The sequence below is a fragment of the Myripristis murdjan genome, chromosome 15, assembly GCF_902150065.1.
Source record: "Myripristis murdjan chromosome 15, fMyrMur1.1, whole genome shotgun sequence".
Taxonomy (NCBI): Eukaryota; Metazoa; Chordata; class Actinopteri; order Holocentriformes; family Holocentridae; genus Myripristis; species Myripristis murdjan.
In genome coordinates this window covers 13,588,180-13,601,421 of record NC_043994.1, presented here as the reverse complement: position 1 = coordinate 13,601,421, position 13,242 = coordinate 13,588,180, and the positions used below count along the sequence as shown (strand labels likewise).

At 41.0% G+C, this 13,242-nt stretch overlaps 1 protein-coding gene across 3 annotated transcripts; it reads right to left on the bottom strand.

Moving 5' to 3' along the window:
* Positions 1-6,455: 6,455 nt before the first annotated feature.
* Positions 6,456-13,153, bottom strand: ecd (ecdysoneless homolog (Drosophila)). 3 transcript variants are annotated; one of them, XM_030071314.1, is made up of 14 exons: positions 12,835-13,153; positions 12,382-12,627; positions 12,129-12,246; positions 11,900-11,987; positions 11,614-11,792; positions 11,311-11,503; positions 10,854-10,982; positions 10,575-10,700; positions 10,291-10,376; positions 10,069-10,178; positions 9,069-9,330; positions 8,254-8,321; positions 7,951-8,156; positions 6,456-7,601 (listed from the first exon to the last, which is right to left on the bottom strand). In XM_030071314.1, exons 2-14 carry the CDS (start codon positions 12,587-12,589, stop codon positions 7,359-7,361), a joined length of 2,016 nt encoding a protein of 671 aa, XP_029927174.1. In that variant the 5' UTR covers positions 12,590-12,627; positions 12,835-13,153; the 3' UTR covers positions 6,456-7,358. The 3 variants fall into 3 exon arrangements, with proteins under 3 accessions (XP_029927174.1, XP_029927172.1, XP_029927173.1); XM_030071312.1 differs by having other exon boundaries at positions 12,382-12,607; XM_030071313.1 differs by having other exon boundaries at positions 6,456-7,598; positions 12,382-12,607.
* Positions 13,154-13,242: the final 89 nt, after the last annotated feature.

Below are 13,242 nucleotides of genomic sequence, written 5' to 3'. Positions count from 1 at the left end.
ATGACCAAAGTCCATCTTGACATCAGTGGGGAAGCAAATGAGTTGAATGCCCTCGGCTCAGAGAGCAAGGTGACAAACTAGGGGAGAGGCGTATTCTCATGTTGTCAGAATGGCAGGAAGAGAGACAGTTTTTGGAGGAAAAAGTCATTTATTATTATTGTTAGTATTATTATGAAGACCTTTCTTGTGGCTAACAGCCAATTAGAGCTTGATGTGGAAAACATTCTGGATATTATGGTATTCAGGGTCCAAGGATTGGCTATGACGAAGAAGACGGTGAGTGCACATTTACTTTTCTCTCTTACTTTTTCATGTTTTCCTTTCCTCTTTATTGAAAAGACCAGGTGCAAATATATTATTTTATATTCAGATCACACACTGTTTAGCCACTATTTTTTAACCTTACATTGTTACTGTTTGTTTACTATTGGCTTTACCAGTGTCAAGCAGGCACTTGCTATATAGAATACATTAAATGTATATCCAAAGTTTGCTTTTAAATATGATTCGTGTAATACATACTGGTGCTTTTGTGTTGTCTTTTTGTGAAATAAAAAGTGTCAACATGATCACAGAGCCTATTTTGCCATACATGTTTAGGTTGCCATACACTTCTTTAAACTGAAGAAATGTGATCTCTAATAGTGATAATAGTGATCTATAATACTCTTTTATGGGCAGAATGTTATTGTGGTATTTGATAAAGACACAATATTATTACTCTTGGAGCAAAATTCAAATTGTCCAGATTTCAGCCCAGTTTCAATCCATATTTCTAGCACAGGTGTACTGAATACTGAAGAACTTTTATGTTTAAGCTGTTGTAAATTTAATTTGTACATGCTGTCACAGAAAGTTGCCATGTTCTGACTGCTAATGGTTTGTCTGCTGTATAGTTTGGTAATTCAGTCATGTGCAATGCAGGGTATGAAGGACAAATGGTTGTTGACTTGATCCAGAGGAGGTGATAATTGGAGCCTATGAAACACTAAGTCAGATTATGAGGACATATCCCTGAGACGACCACTTCACTCCCACAGAATGATTGCATGCCTTTTATGGAAAAGGTATTCCTGCTGGCTTTCGCAAGTTTTTAATGTTTTTTTTTTTCTCCTACTTTATGTACTAGTGTAAAGAGTAAGCCGACTGCATGTGTGACTGAACATTTAGTCCCACTTTAATGACCTGTAAGAGTAATCTCAAGAAATAATATTTGGAAACATACAATTCTGGGACATGTATAGGCAAGGCTGAGTAGTATTTGCAAGTGATCAGCCAACATTAGATTAGAAGCATTCAAGTCAATATTCAAGTCTCATTCTTGAAACTCATTATGATGCACACATTTCACCTGTATTCACTGATTGCATGACTTTATCTTTGTGTGTGGTGTATTTCAAGACGGAGGAGGGGGGCGTGGTGCATCTCAATTCTGGAGAATTTTTCCTCTCATCCTGCATGGAAGCTCCTTGTGCCCACCCTCTTTTTGGTGGTTTTGGTGATATTTGGCCTGGCTGACAAGCTCCGCAACTTTGTTATGGGCATCTTCATCCCCCAGTACCACTACCCATACGCACCAGCGCTCTGCTTTGCCCAGGTTGGTGCCTACTGCTTTGTTTCTTTGGTCAGCTCACATTACTAAAGCCAAATCAAGAAAAATGAACCAGTTCTGCTTCTTGTTTATGTATTCTGATCACTTCTGGAAGGTATTTCAAGATAGTGGCAGCAATAGCTTACACACTGTTTCCCTCAACTTTGAATCTTTCGCTTGTGTGGCAATTATTTGCCCATACAGAAATGTTGTATAGCTCTAAGATCAAAAACACAGCTAACACATATGTGCATTTATGTTATATATTATTTTAAAAAAAAGTAATTAACTACAAATTTTAGCCATAGTCAGCCACAGTTTAATTAGTAAAGCATTAACTTTTAACTAAGAAGTGACAGATCAAGCCAAAGTGTATATTATAAAGCATAATAGCCTTGTATTACATTGTTCACTGTTTCTTATGATAATCTTGTTTTGAGAATGATGTGTTTGTGTGTTTCTGAACCAGCTTGAAGGACAGAGGAGCTGGTAGCAGTGACGGCGGCGGTGTAGTGGTGGGGGATGGGTTTCAGCGTTAATAAACACTCAAGCATGATGGATGTTTAACCAAATATCTGACCGTGTGAAGCACTGTCACGTGGATATGACCCGTCCCAAAGTCAAAACTGAGTAGCATGAGTAATCTGAGCTTTGCTAATGAATGTAGGCAACAGGTTGACCTTGAATGGTCGCACATTAGCTGTGGGTGTAAAGTTTGAAAGGATTTCTGATGTTTACATGAAGGTGAACGGCACTCAAATGAAGTGGACACATGTTGTCTTTCTGAACAATGCAACACACACCCAGCATTTATGGCTCAGTTTATTATGTTTTGAATGTGAATGACCCTGGGATGAGCTGACAAGACTGAATGCCATTAGGCCAGGTGTTGACATGCTTTTATGTACACAGTGAATCATAAGATTTCAGTGGGTATATGCTACTTCATCAAATGCACATGTTGTATCTTTCTCATTTATTTGTTTACTTCTGTTCATAAAACATGCCAGAAACTTGTGCACTCAATTCTTTATATGTCTCTTTATGTCATCAGTGTCTTTTTTTTTTTTTTTTTCCAGGTTCTGGTCTCGCTGTTATTCTTAAATCTCCTCCATTCCCTGGATCTGGTGCCTCTGAAGCATTACTCCAAGTCCCTGGGTGAGAGGTTGCTGGTGCCTGCTATCTGTGACAGCGTCCAGGCTGTGCTGGTCATGTGGGCCAAAGCCAGCAGCTCCTACACCGGCCTTTTCCCCCTCACCGTCCGTCTGCTGCCCCTCTTAACTGTAGGCTGGACCAAGAGCCTGAAGCTGGCATCGTCATTGTCCATCCACATCACTACCCTGGTGGTCATCCTGAGCGGTCTATCTATCGTCATCACAGGTAATGTTGCAAGTTATGACCAGGCGAAATTGATGAAGGTTTTCACATCAGAACAACTTAAAGGACCATGTCGGCCCTACTTTTAATCATCATTAACAAAGCCCTTTTGCCATCTTAACAGTTACACAAATATCAGTTCAGGCTAACTTCCCCTTATTCACTCCAGTTAATGTTTAAAAATACGAAAAAATGCTCAGTGAAGCTTGAAAGTTGCGATATTCATCATAAGAATTCTTGGCCAGCATGTCTGTTTGGCAAAGCTATTGATGTACTTTATTAGAATCACTCCAAATTTGAACATTAATACCAAATGTGCTGATTATTCAAAACTCAACAAGGTTTTTTTACTCCAGTTTGTCAACTCCTGAGTGCTCCGGTGAGACGTATAAGACAAAACGGGAGCTAGCTGCTTAATTTACATGTATCTGTTTATACATGTAAATTAGTAGCAGCTAGTGCTGCTACTAGTTTACATGGAAGGAATGTTTCTCTTTGTTCTGTAGTGCAACCTTGACCCGATCATTGACATCCACTACACTTGGGTTCTGCCCTCTGAGCTGTCAGTCCCAGTCACTCCCAGCAAAATTGAGGAGAGCCTGAAGAGAGTAGAATTTGACTACAGTGAGAACGTCTGATTGGTCAGGGAGAAATGGAACAGCTATGTACAATCAGGAAATGCCATAGTGAGACATATGGAACTTGTATTGTAGTTGATAATCTATCCATTGTAAAAAAAAAAAATAAATTAATTAATAAAAAATAAAAAAAAATAAAAAGTTCATGTTCATGGGAAGCAGGCATTTCAAGTTGGTCTTGTTGATTTTTAATAAAATAAAACACTCCTGTGAGGTGCTGGTAGAGAGGGGAGGAAAAACTAGTCAACATGCTCACAAGCGACGAAAGGAGCTTTGCCATGAAGATGCACTGCAGGGGAAAACGAAATCTGGGATAGTATAACTGAGTACAGTTGAGTAGAGTGGAGTTGAGCCATACCATGTGGTGGAAATGATTAAAGGCGCTCTTTAGGTTGGCTATCATATTGTGAAGGAGGTGAGAGGCATTGTCCATAATTGTTCCAGCAGTTTAGAGTTTTTTTTTTTTTTTTTTTTTTTTTTTTTTTCCAGCCATTGGGCCCAGCTTGGACCCGTTGGCAGAGTCTGCTTCTTTTTATGAGTTCATTTACTGGCTTTGTTGACATTCTTTGCTTTAATGCTACTGCCTCAGCACACCACAGCACGGACGACATGCAAAGCATCTTATTGCACACATTGAAGGACCTTAGACTGTCTGAGAGAAAGTCATGATTTTCAAGTGCAGAAATTTTTATGGACATTTTAGCAAACATACATGCTGGCCAAGTAATCACAAGACGGAATTGCTTAGGTTTTTTGTGCAGTGTCCCACCTTTTTTGAAGATGAAATGGGAGAGAATTTGGTTAGGTTAGCCTTAACTTCTTTTCACATAATTACCTGTCCAGCACTTGATATTTCTCTTTTGGATGTGCACACCTTTGTAAACTTTGTGAGGTTAAATAACTGTCCCAGAATTAAACATCAAGCTGAATTCCATCTGTGGTCCCTGAGCTGGAGACTTATGCATCTGATTTTTGTCAATCTCTCAACCATCCATCCCTCAGCCCATCAATCTCTAATCCACTTCAACTGTCTCCCTTCAGCCTCCCAAGGTCTGCCGGGCATAGAGCCTCTGGAGTACGTGTACGCCCCGCTGACTTTAGTCCTCCACAGTCTGTCCCTGACCTGGCTGGCCAAAGTATCTGAGGTTGAGCACTGCCACGCCCCTGATGCCCAAGTCTCCATTTTGGACATCTACTACACCCAGCTGGTCAACCAGAGCTGGGTGCTGGGCCTCCTGTGCTTGCTCCATGCCGATAGCCCTTGGCGGGTGCTGAGTCAGGGCACCTGGTGTAGCCTTCTGTTTCATGGGTACCTGCTGGCCATTCTCCTGCTGGGGATGGTACTCAGTTTCTTGACTGGAATAACTGCTCTGTGTCTCTCGCCGTTTGCTGCTGCAATGCTCCATTCAGCACGGGAGGTGATGGAGCCATTTCTCCTGCTTGTCTAGTGTCCCCATCTAAGAGTGAGACATTTTATTTAAAGCTGCATTATACTGTGCCATTGTTGGACTATTTATAATAAGATACATTGCAGAATTGAATTATTGCTTTCATTACAATGGAGCGTTCTGTTAGATGAGGCAGGACACAGACGTCATACATTTCTAGTTATCCAATGTATCACCTGATAGCACAGCAATCACAATCCATCCACATTACAAGGCTCTCTAAATCACCTCCACTTACACTGATTTTTGCTACATCAGTTCCTCCGTTGGAAATCATCCCCCTAAACACTCCCTGTTCTTTTTTGGTAACACTCAGCAGTGATAGTGGTGTATCAGAAGTGGCACTCACAGGCAAGGAAATCAAGGTTGGAGGGGATTTGTGCCTTGCAGGTCCATTGTCTGTAAAATCTTAGGTTCATGCATCTCAGTAGTTTACACTCATAAAACTAGAATGACCTGCATCTCCTGTGATGTAGTTGCATGGCATGTATGGTTTTGAGTTTGGGAGATTTACATACTTTCATCATGCCTGCTGGTTAAGCAGCAAGAAGCGTAGTGCAGAGCTATCAGTGCCAAACACAACTGTATTATCTTTTGTTGCTACACATGATCTTGTCTTGTGAGTGTGTCTTATTGATGCTCCTCTCACGGTCATATGATTTGTATCAGTGAGGCATGTTAGCTATTATTAGATAGCATGACCTGAGTTACAGAATATGGTCCGCTTGGCTAAAATGTGACAGCACACAGATCTAAGTGTGCATGACTTAAAAAAAAAATAATTATATGGATACCAAAAATGGAAGCACACAAAACAACAAATCCAGTTATGTAACTTAGTTACAGGGCAATATTATTTTGTGTGTCTTACGTAAGTGTTATTGTGCTGTAACCTACCATGTCTACCATGCAGCGATTATCTCTGTTATCTGTGTAGAAGCCAAATTATGTCAAAGAACTCCACATGCGAAAAAACAACTGAAGAGTTCATTTGCAAAAACACATTAATGCCATTCTTAAAATGAATACACCTTTTTCACTGATAATGCTTGGAGTACACACACACACACATACACACACACACCCACACACACAAAGCATGATTTAGGATAATAAACATTATGCCAGACTAAATAAACATATAAAAAATAGAAATAAATATAAAGTAAATTTTTAAAAAAATCAAAAAAGTTTAAAAAGGTTTAATAAATTGAAATGGAGATATCTGTTTTTGCAAATGAACTCTTCATTTACTATAAAGCATACATGTAATTATCTGTCAGCAATCGCTGCTATTCAACTACCTCAAAGTTTGTTTTTCAAGTGTGACATTTAACCATAAAAAAGAATGTGTTACCATTTCATGTACTCAAAATTACATATGGTTAATGTTAAACAACCTACTGCACCAAACACAGCAGACAGTTAAACATTTATAGAAAATATCGCTTTATTTCCCAATACAATTTATCTTGTTCCAAGTCATTTCAACACTACAAAACTGACTCTCCAATAATGATATTACACAAACTGTAAATTAAAACATGTAATGTAAACATCACAGAAATGCTGATGCATGAATGTATTTTGTTTCTTTCACTGTATCATTATCATGATTTCAAACAGAGACACAAGGTTCTGCAAGTCAGGCTAGTTGTGCTGCGCTACGGCCAGGCCACTGTTAGAAAATTTAAGTCATTGCTGCCTTATCCTGTTCTAGTATTACAGCATCACAATCTGCCAGAGAAAACAGATTTTTACCTTCTCACCAGATTCTCACCAGAAGAAATGAAATGCATTCCCTCTGACACTATTCTAAACATCTCGGCATCAGAGATGTGTATTTCCCATATTTTAGTGACAGTCAATGAATTCCAAACCTCAATGGACTGAGAGAAGATGACAACTGTATTTGGTGAGAGGAGCCAGCCGGATTGTTATCGCTACAAATGTATATTTATGTCACAACTTGTGGACTAAGAGTACATTGAATACAAACACCCTGTAATCCTTGAGAGGGGTTGCTTTTGTGGTTAATTATATGTGATTAATCTTACTCTGTTAAAATATGTTTGTATTGTACACATGTAAACTTAATTTTATTTGTGTATGTTTAATATTAATTGGTGTCAACATCAGTGGGTGCTTTGACAATACAGGTAGACTTATCAAACTAATAAAGCCATTCAGCTTTATAAACTGCAGATTCTGGGCCTGGCCTGGTGTTTATTTATTACCTCTGATAAAGCACAGGAGCCTGGTAAACACTGGCTGTTGGCTTAGTTATTTCCCCATGCTTGTTCATTATGAGTGATCGGTGTTGGGTGGCAGGTGGATGCCCAGGCTCTGCAGCAGGTTGGAGGCTGGACCGGCCAGCCCGGCCTGGGAGCTGAGGGACTCCAGCAGGTTGGTGACCAGGTTCAGATCCACATCCAGGGGCTGGATCTCCTCCTCTGCCTCCTCCTCCCCTTCTTCCCTTGACAAACCCCCTCGGGCAGCAGGATGTGGTGAGCCATTGGCATGGCCTGCCTCATCATGCGTCTTCTGCTGAGCAACAGGATGAAATTCACATGCGGATAGTGTGATACATATGCATGACTTGTAATTTCACCTCAGAATTTAGCTTTGACAGCTGTGCTTGTTTAATGTTGCTACGGTTCCACATAGCAGATGAATTTAGAATGGTGATTAAAGTTGAGCCGAACTACATGTGCAATAGATGGTTTTAATGCACACCTGCTGGCCAGTCAGGAAAGAATATTCAGCCAGACCACAGTATAATCAAAGTTGAGTTATTCAAAGAGTGAGGCTGAGCAGAGGCAAGTAAAACCCAGAGGGCTGTTGATACATTTTACTCTAGGATATGAAAAGGGTGTGTTCACATTCTCACTCTTACCCTCTGTGTAAAGCTTTGTCCTACATTAGTGCCCATCAACTCCTGGTCCATTTGGTCCATGTATCTTCTGAGACTTTCCAGACTTTCTGCCCCCTTCTCCCCATGAGGACTAGAGGAACCCTCTTCTTCCTCCTCCTCCTCATCATCACCATCATCATCGTCGTCGTCGTCTAGATCATCAGAATCTAGCTCTTCTTCCTTGCTTCCTGAAACAATTGAAAGTCGCCTGTGTTCAGTAAATGAAGGAAAACGTCTTGGTTACAGCAATGTTTCTACTGCAAATCTGTCAAAATGTCCTCATACCCAGCAGTCTGTCCAGTGCACTGGCCATGGATTCTGGGTCAAAACTGAAAGGCTGATTTGAACTGGCCCTGGAACACAGGGAAAAGCAATAACAAAGTCAAACAGGGCAAGACGTGTCTGAATGGTATTGAATTTCCAGTTGCATTTGATTAGCAAGAAAGGCTGAGTGAGTCCTATTACAGGCTTTTATGGTATGTACACAGGCAGAGGAGTCATATGTAGAAGAATATACTTGCAATTCAATCATCCATTCCTGGAGGTCCAGTGCAAGATAGTGCAAAAAGTGACAAAGCCTTTGTCTACATGTACTGAAACAGTTGCATTTTGCTCTACTATGTTATACTGTGCCTTTAAGAATGGATTATTAAATAGCAAGTCTATTTTACTGCATATGACTCATCAGTCTATTTAGCTCCCAGTGTAGGGCATTTTGCAGAGCTTGATCTATTAACAAGCCTTTGCACCTGGGTTAAAGGACCTCTATGGTCAATGAAAAGGTGCGGCTCAACTTCTGGCACTGCAAGCACATGGGCAGACCATGAAGTAGAGTACACATGGACTGTGTCAACTTTCACATAGATACCATACATTTTATCTAGGCAATGCCTCAGTGAGATTTCTGAGACTTTAGCCAGATTTTTCGTACACTGACGTTTGTTGGTGTCCTTTCCATTTCCTTTTCGTATCATGCACACGGCTTTATGCCCACACAACAAACTTTTATTGTTAACCTGAAACTGACTGGGAGAATCTATAAACAATACTGTTTGCATTGACCAAGTCTAGTGGCTAAGTAGCCAGTCAATCCCTCTCACCAGGGCAGCTCAGCACCCTCGTGGGACGACATGGCATTGAGGAAGTTCTTCATTCCCTTGGTGACTGCTACTAGGCTGTAACTGGCCTCCTCTTCCTCCTCGACCTTGTCTTCATCCTTCTCCTTTCTTTCCTCTGCACCCCTGACATGCTGTGTTTGTTTAGAGGAAGTGGGCTTTTGGTTGCCAACACCAATGCTGCCTCTGCTTCTCTCTTGTAACATATGCTCCAAATCCTGCGCTGTAATATCCAGCCAGCTGTCGCCTGGAGTTCAACATAAGCAAAAGACAGATTATGAGAAAAGAGGAAAAGAGATAGGGCTGTAGGATGGAAGATACATACCAGAAGGACAGATGACAGAAACTGGCAGGTAGAAAATTAGGATTTAACTTCACTTTTTGATAAATTTTCACATGGCACAGGGTGACTTCCATAACATCCATATAATTTAGTTTGCCTAACCTCAGCAACAAAAGGCAAACTTTACCCAGCATTTAAATGAATGTGCCACTTAAAACTGACAAAGTGGAACTTGAGTAAATGACATGTAAGTGTGGGGCAATATCACTGAATTGGGGATTACACCAGATTATATTCATCACCTCCTTAGCCTTACAGAAAGTATTATCCATGCAATCATTTGAAAACTGCCTAACTTCTGTTTGTACTAGAAAACTAGACACAAAAAGCAATCTAATCTAATCCTCTATTCACCTGCTAATAAAGACAGATCATCAGCCCATGTAATGGAGCATTACCTTTACTATGTGAATATATCAAATCAGGTATATTACTTCACAACAGACACTTAAGTGGTGACTGCTCTGGTTCATTTTACTATTGATAAGAGAAGAGAATAGACTATGGAGCAGGAATAAAATGAGCTAGTGCAGTATATGGTCTATGTATGGACTTTTGCTGACACTAATCTCATTGTGTATTGTACTAAATATAGCACTGGTATTCCTTCAGCGTTACGCAACAGCTAGCTCTTGGACTCACTGTCCTCCTGGGGGAGCTGTGCCTCCTGTCTCTTCAGTTCCTCCAAATTGAAGGGAGGACAACTCTGCAGCAGCTGAAGAATCTCCTCACCTGGGGACTTACCACTGGAACTAAACACACACTCACACACAATGGGTATATTGAGTCACACACAATAATGAATGGTATAGGCAGGGATGTTGATACATTGTTCATGGGTACATGCACAATCACACTCCTCACCTCGATGTTGAGGAGACAAACTGTTTGAAGAAGTTTTCTGCTGATGTCTTCAGTTCTCTATACCGAACTGAGCCTTCCAGCTCTCCCTGTATCAACACAAAATGCCTCATGTGATAGTTATAACACAAACCACAATCTTTTTATTTATTTTTATTACAATAGAATAGAATAGCTACATTACAATAATAAAATACCTGGCAGGTAACCTCTATGGAACTGTGTTTTAGCAATATTATCGATTAGAAAACGTTCCACTCAGCTTTGCTATTTAAATTATGACTAACCCGGAAATAGTCGTTCCTTTTTAGGCTCTCTAGGAAGCCTTTCCACTGAGGGTTACAGGTGACTGGAGCATCAGGCTCTGAAGATGGCTGCCTGCACTTTGAACAAAGGATCTCAAAACCATGGGCCTGGAGGTGGTACACACACAAGCACAGACACATCACTCAAAATACCTCATCACCCCCATCTTGACCCTCCCAGTGCCTAAGAAAAGCATGAATTCCTTCATCCAGTGATCAGAATTAAGGTGTTTATCAGAGGAAAAGCAGAGTTTGGCTCACCAGTTTCATGCCCAGCTCGTAGGCTCTGTACTGTGGGTGAGAGCGGGCGGGCAGGGTGAAGCCACTCTTCCTGTCTGGGACAAACTGTTGCTGCTGTAGCTGGGCATACAGGCAACGGGTGAATGTCACCTGGAAATTAACACAACGATGCAGGGTTATTGTAACCTAAGGTTCTGAGTTAAAAAAACAACAACAACAACAACAGAAAACAACTATTTAGGACTCCCACTCTAACTCAACTGTGAAATCCCCTTACTTTTCCACAGATTTCCATGACTAAAATGTAGAATTTCATGACCTATATCAATGTAACATGTTTTTTTTCCTTGACCAATTTGCATGTCGGAGAGTATTACATTTGGTAAAATCCTAGTTACTGTTTTTTTTTTTAGAATTACTATTTTAAGAAATTAAAAAAAAAAAAAAAAAAAAAAAAAAAAAGTTAGTGGATGGTTACCAAGGTGAGGACTCGTGTATCAGGAGGAAAAGTCTTGAAGCTTCGACAGGCCTGGAGATCCACTGGATCCCGCAGGTAGAACGCTGAAACTGCTGGCGCAACCAGGTCTGGTCGCTGCGATAACACCATGCCAATGCCCGCAGGTAAAAAGCAGTGGGCACGGTGGAGGCTGGCTGTAATCTTCTCTGGATACCTAAGTTGAAAGTGCAAACATCCAGAATCAGTGTTTGCGCTGTTAAATGTACAGCTGCTGCTGTACAAAGACAGCTGATTGTTCTGTGATGTGCCAAGTGATCCTCTCACCCCTCTAGCCGCTTCCTCAGAGCTGAACAAATCTTGGGACTTGCCCGACAAGCCTGTGTGTGTGAGGAGAGAAGGGCAAGAGCCTGCGCCACACTGGGTACTTCGTTCTTGTGGAAGCCCACTGCACTGGAACGGGACGGGCAGGGCAGGATATGCAAATCGCCCCTGTGGAGGAACACCTGGAGAGTGGAGAGGTGAGGACAAACACTTACTAAAATGTTAACACTGAAAAGGGGACAAGAACATGGACAATCATCACATTTACTTCCTCATCTGGTCGTCTCACCCTGTTCTCACTGGTGTCTGGGTTCAGCCACTTGGGAAGGTAGTCTGCCACCTCAATCAGAAGAAACTCCCCATCGTTATCCTTGACACTGTGCACCCAAACATTAAATGGGACTTAGAGGCAGATAATCTCCATACTTCACAAACCACTGGAGCTGTTTATGCACCACTGTATGTCAATCAAACCACGGCATGCTCCTTAATAAAAGACTGAGCACATTCTCGTTCACCTGGCCGCTAGCTCAGGGAAGGCCTCTGTGATTTGTTGGAGGAGGTAAACGATGAACCACTCGTCCTCCACGTTGTCTCCAAACTGAGTGCTGCCCTGGATGTGAGCAGGAACACCTCCTGTAAATAAAGAGCACATCAGTTCTTACATGATGACACCCAGCTGATACAAGATGAAACAGGTAATACTCTCTTCATACACTAATTGACCCATATTTAAACTAAAACATATTTGGTGGATTGACAAGGCTATACCTTTCTCAGGCTGGTACTTCAGGTTGAATGGCTGATGCTGCCAGATGTGCTGCATGAGCAATGGGGCAAACCTGGCTAGAATCGTCTCTATCAGATGTGTCAGATGTTCCTCAGTGGCTTGTGAACTGGGGCTGTCAAGCCGAGTCAAGAAAAGTTGGTACTGAACCACGTCTTCCTGCACCTCTCTCTTTGACAGCGGGTCCATCATGGCATTTGTTGTAACGACCTGTTAAATAGAAAACAGGACTAACAAACAAAAATATACATGTAAAATGAAAATATGGATTTTCATTTAACATTCAGTGAAAAGTAAAGAAAATTATGTAATATGTAAATATGATTAATTTGAACGAGATGAGCTGACTAACAGTAAGTGATCGAGAAATAGTCACTCAACAATAAATAACTCTGGATATACAGCGTAAACCTCGTGTGAATGTCACTCACCCATACCTGATATTGTGTTAAATGTGTACGATACAATTTCGGTGTAGACCCCACAGCGTTACATGTGGCGAAATAAACGAAAATTGAAATACCATAGGCAACTACGTAGCTATCACGCTTTTTGACATTGTTTTCGTCCGACTGTGATTTTTCCCGGCTAACCAATAGTGTAACAAAAGACAGTTCCTGTATCATCTATATACTCTGAATTTCTTTGCTCTTCGGGTGAAAACTTAACAGTGTTTAAATAAAAAAGTAAAAATAAATTTAACTGAAGATTTATACACCAAACAACAAATTAAACGATAAATTTCGTGTGTGTTGCGAGTGCTAACTTAGGCTCCCAACTGTCGGCGGACTAATTTCAGAGGCGGAATCCTACTTCCGCGGAGGAAGAAGGGAATTGTAGTCCAT

Bases quoted from the DNA above. Each gene is read 5' to 3' on its own strand.
- ecd (XM_030071312.1), bottom strand. From the start codon at position 13,023: ATGATACAGGAACTGTCTTTTGTTACACTATTGGTTAGCCGGGAAAAA. The intron at 12,608-12,834 runs GTATGGGTGAGT...TCTATTTAACAG, and splicing joins CACATTTAACACAATATCAG to GTCGTTACAACAAATGCCAT. The intron at 11,504-11,613 runs GTGAGAGGATCA...CTTTCAACTTAG, and splicing joins CTGAGGAAGCGGCTAGAGGG to GTATCCAGAGAAGATTACAG.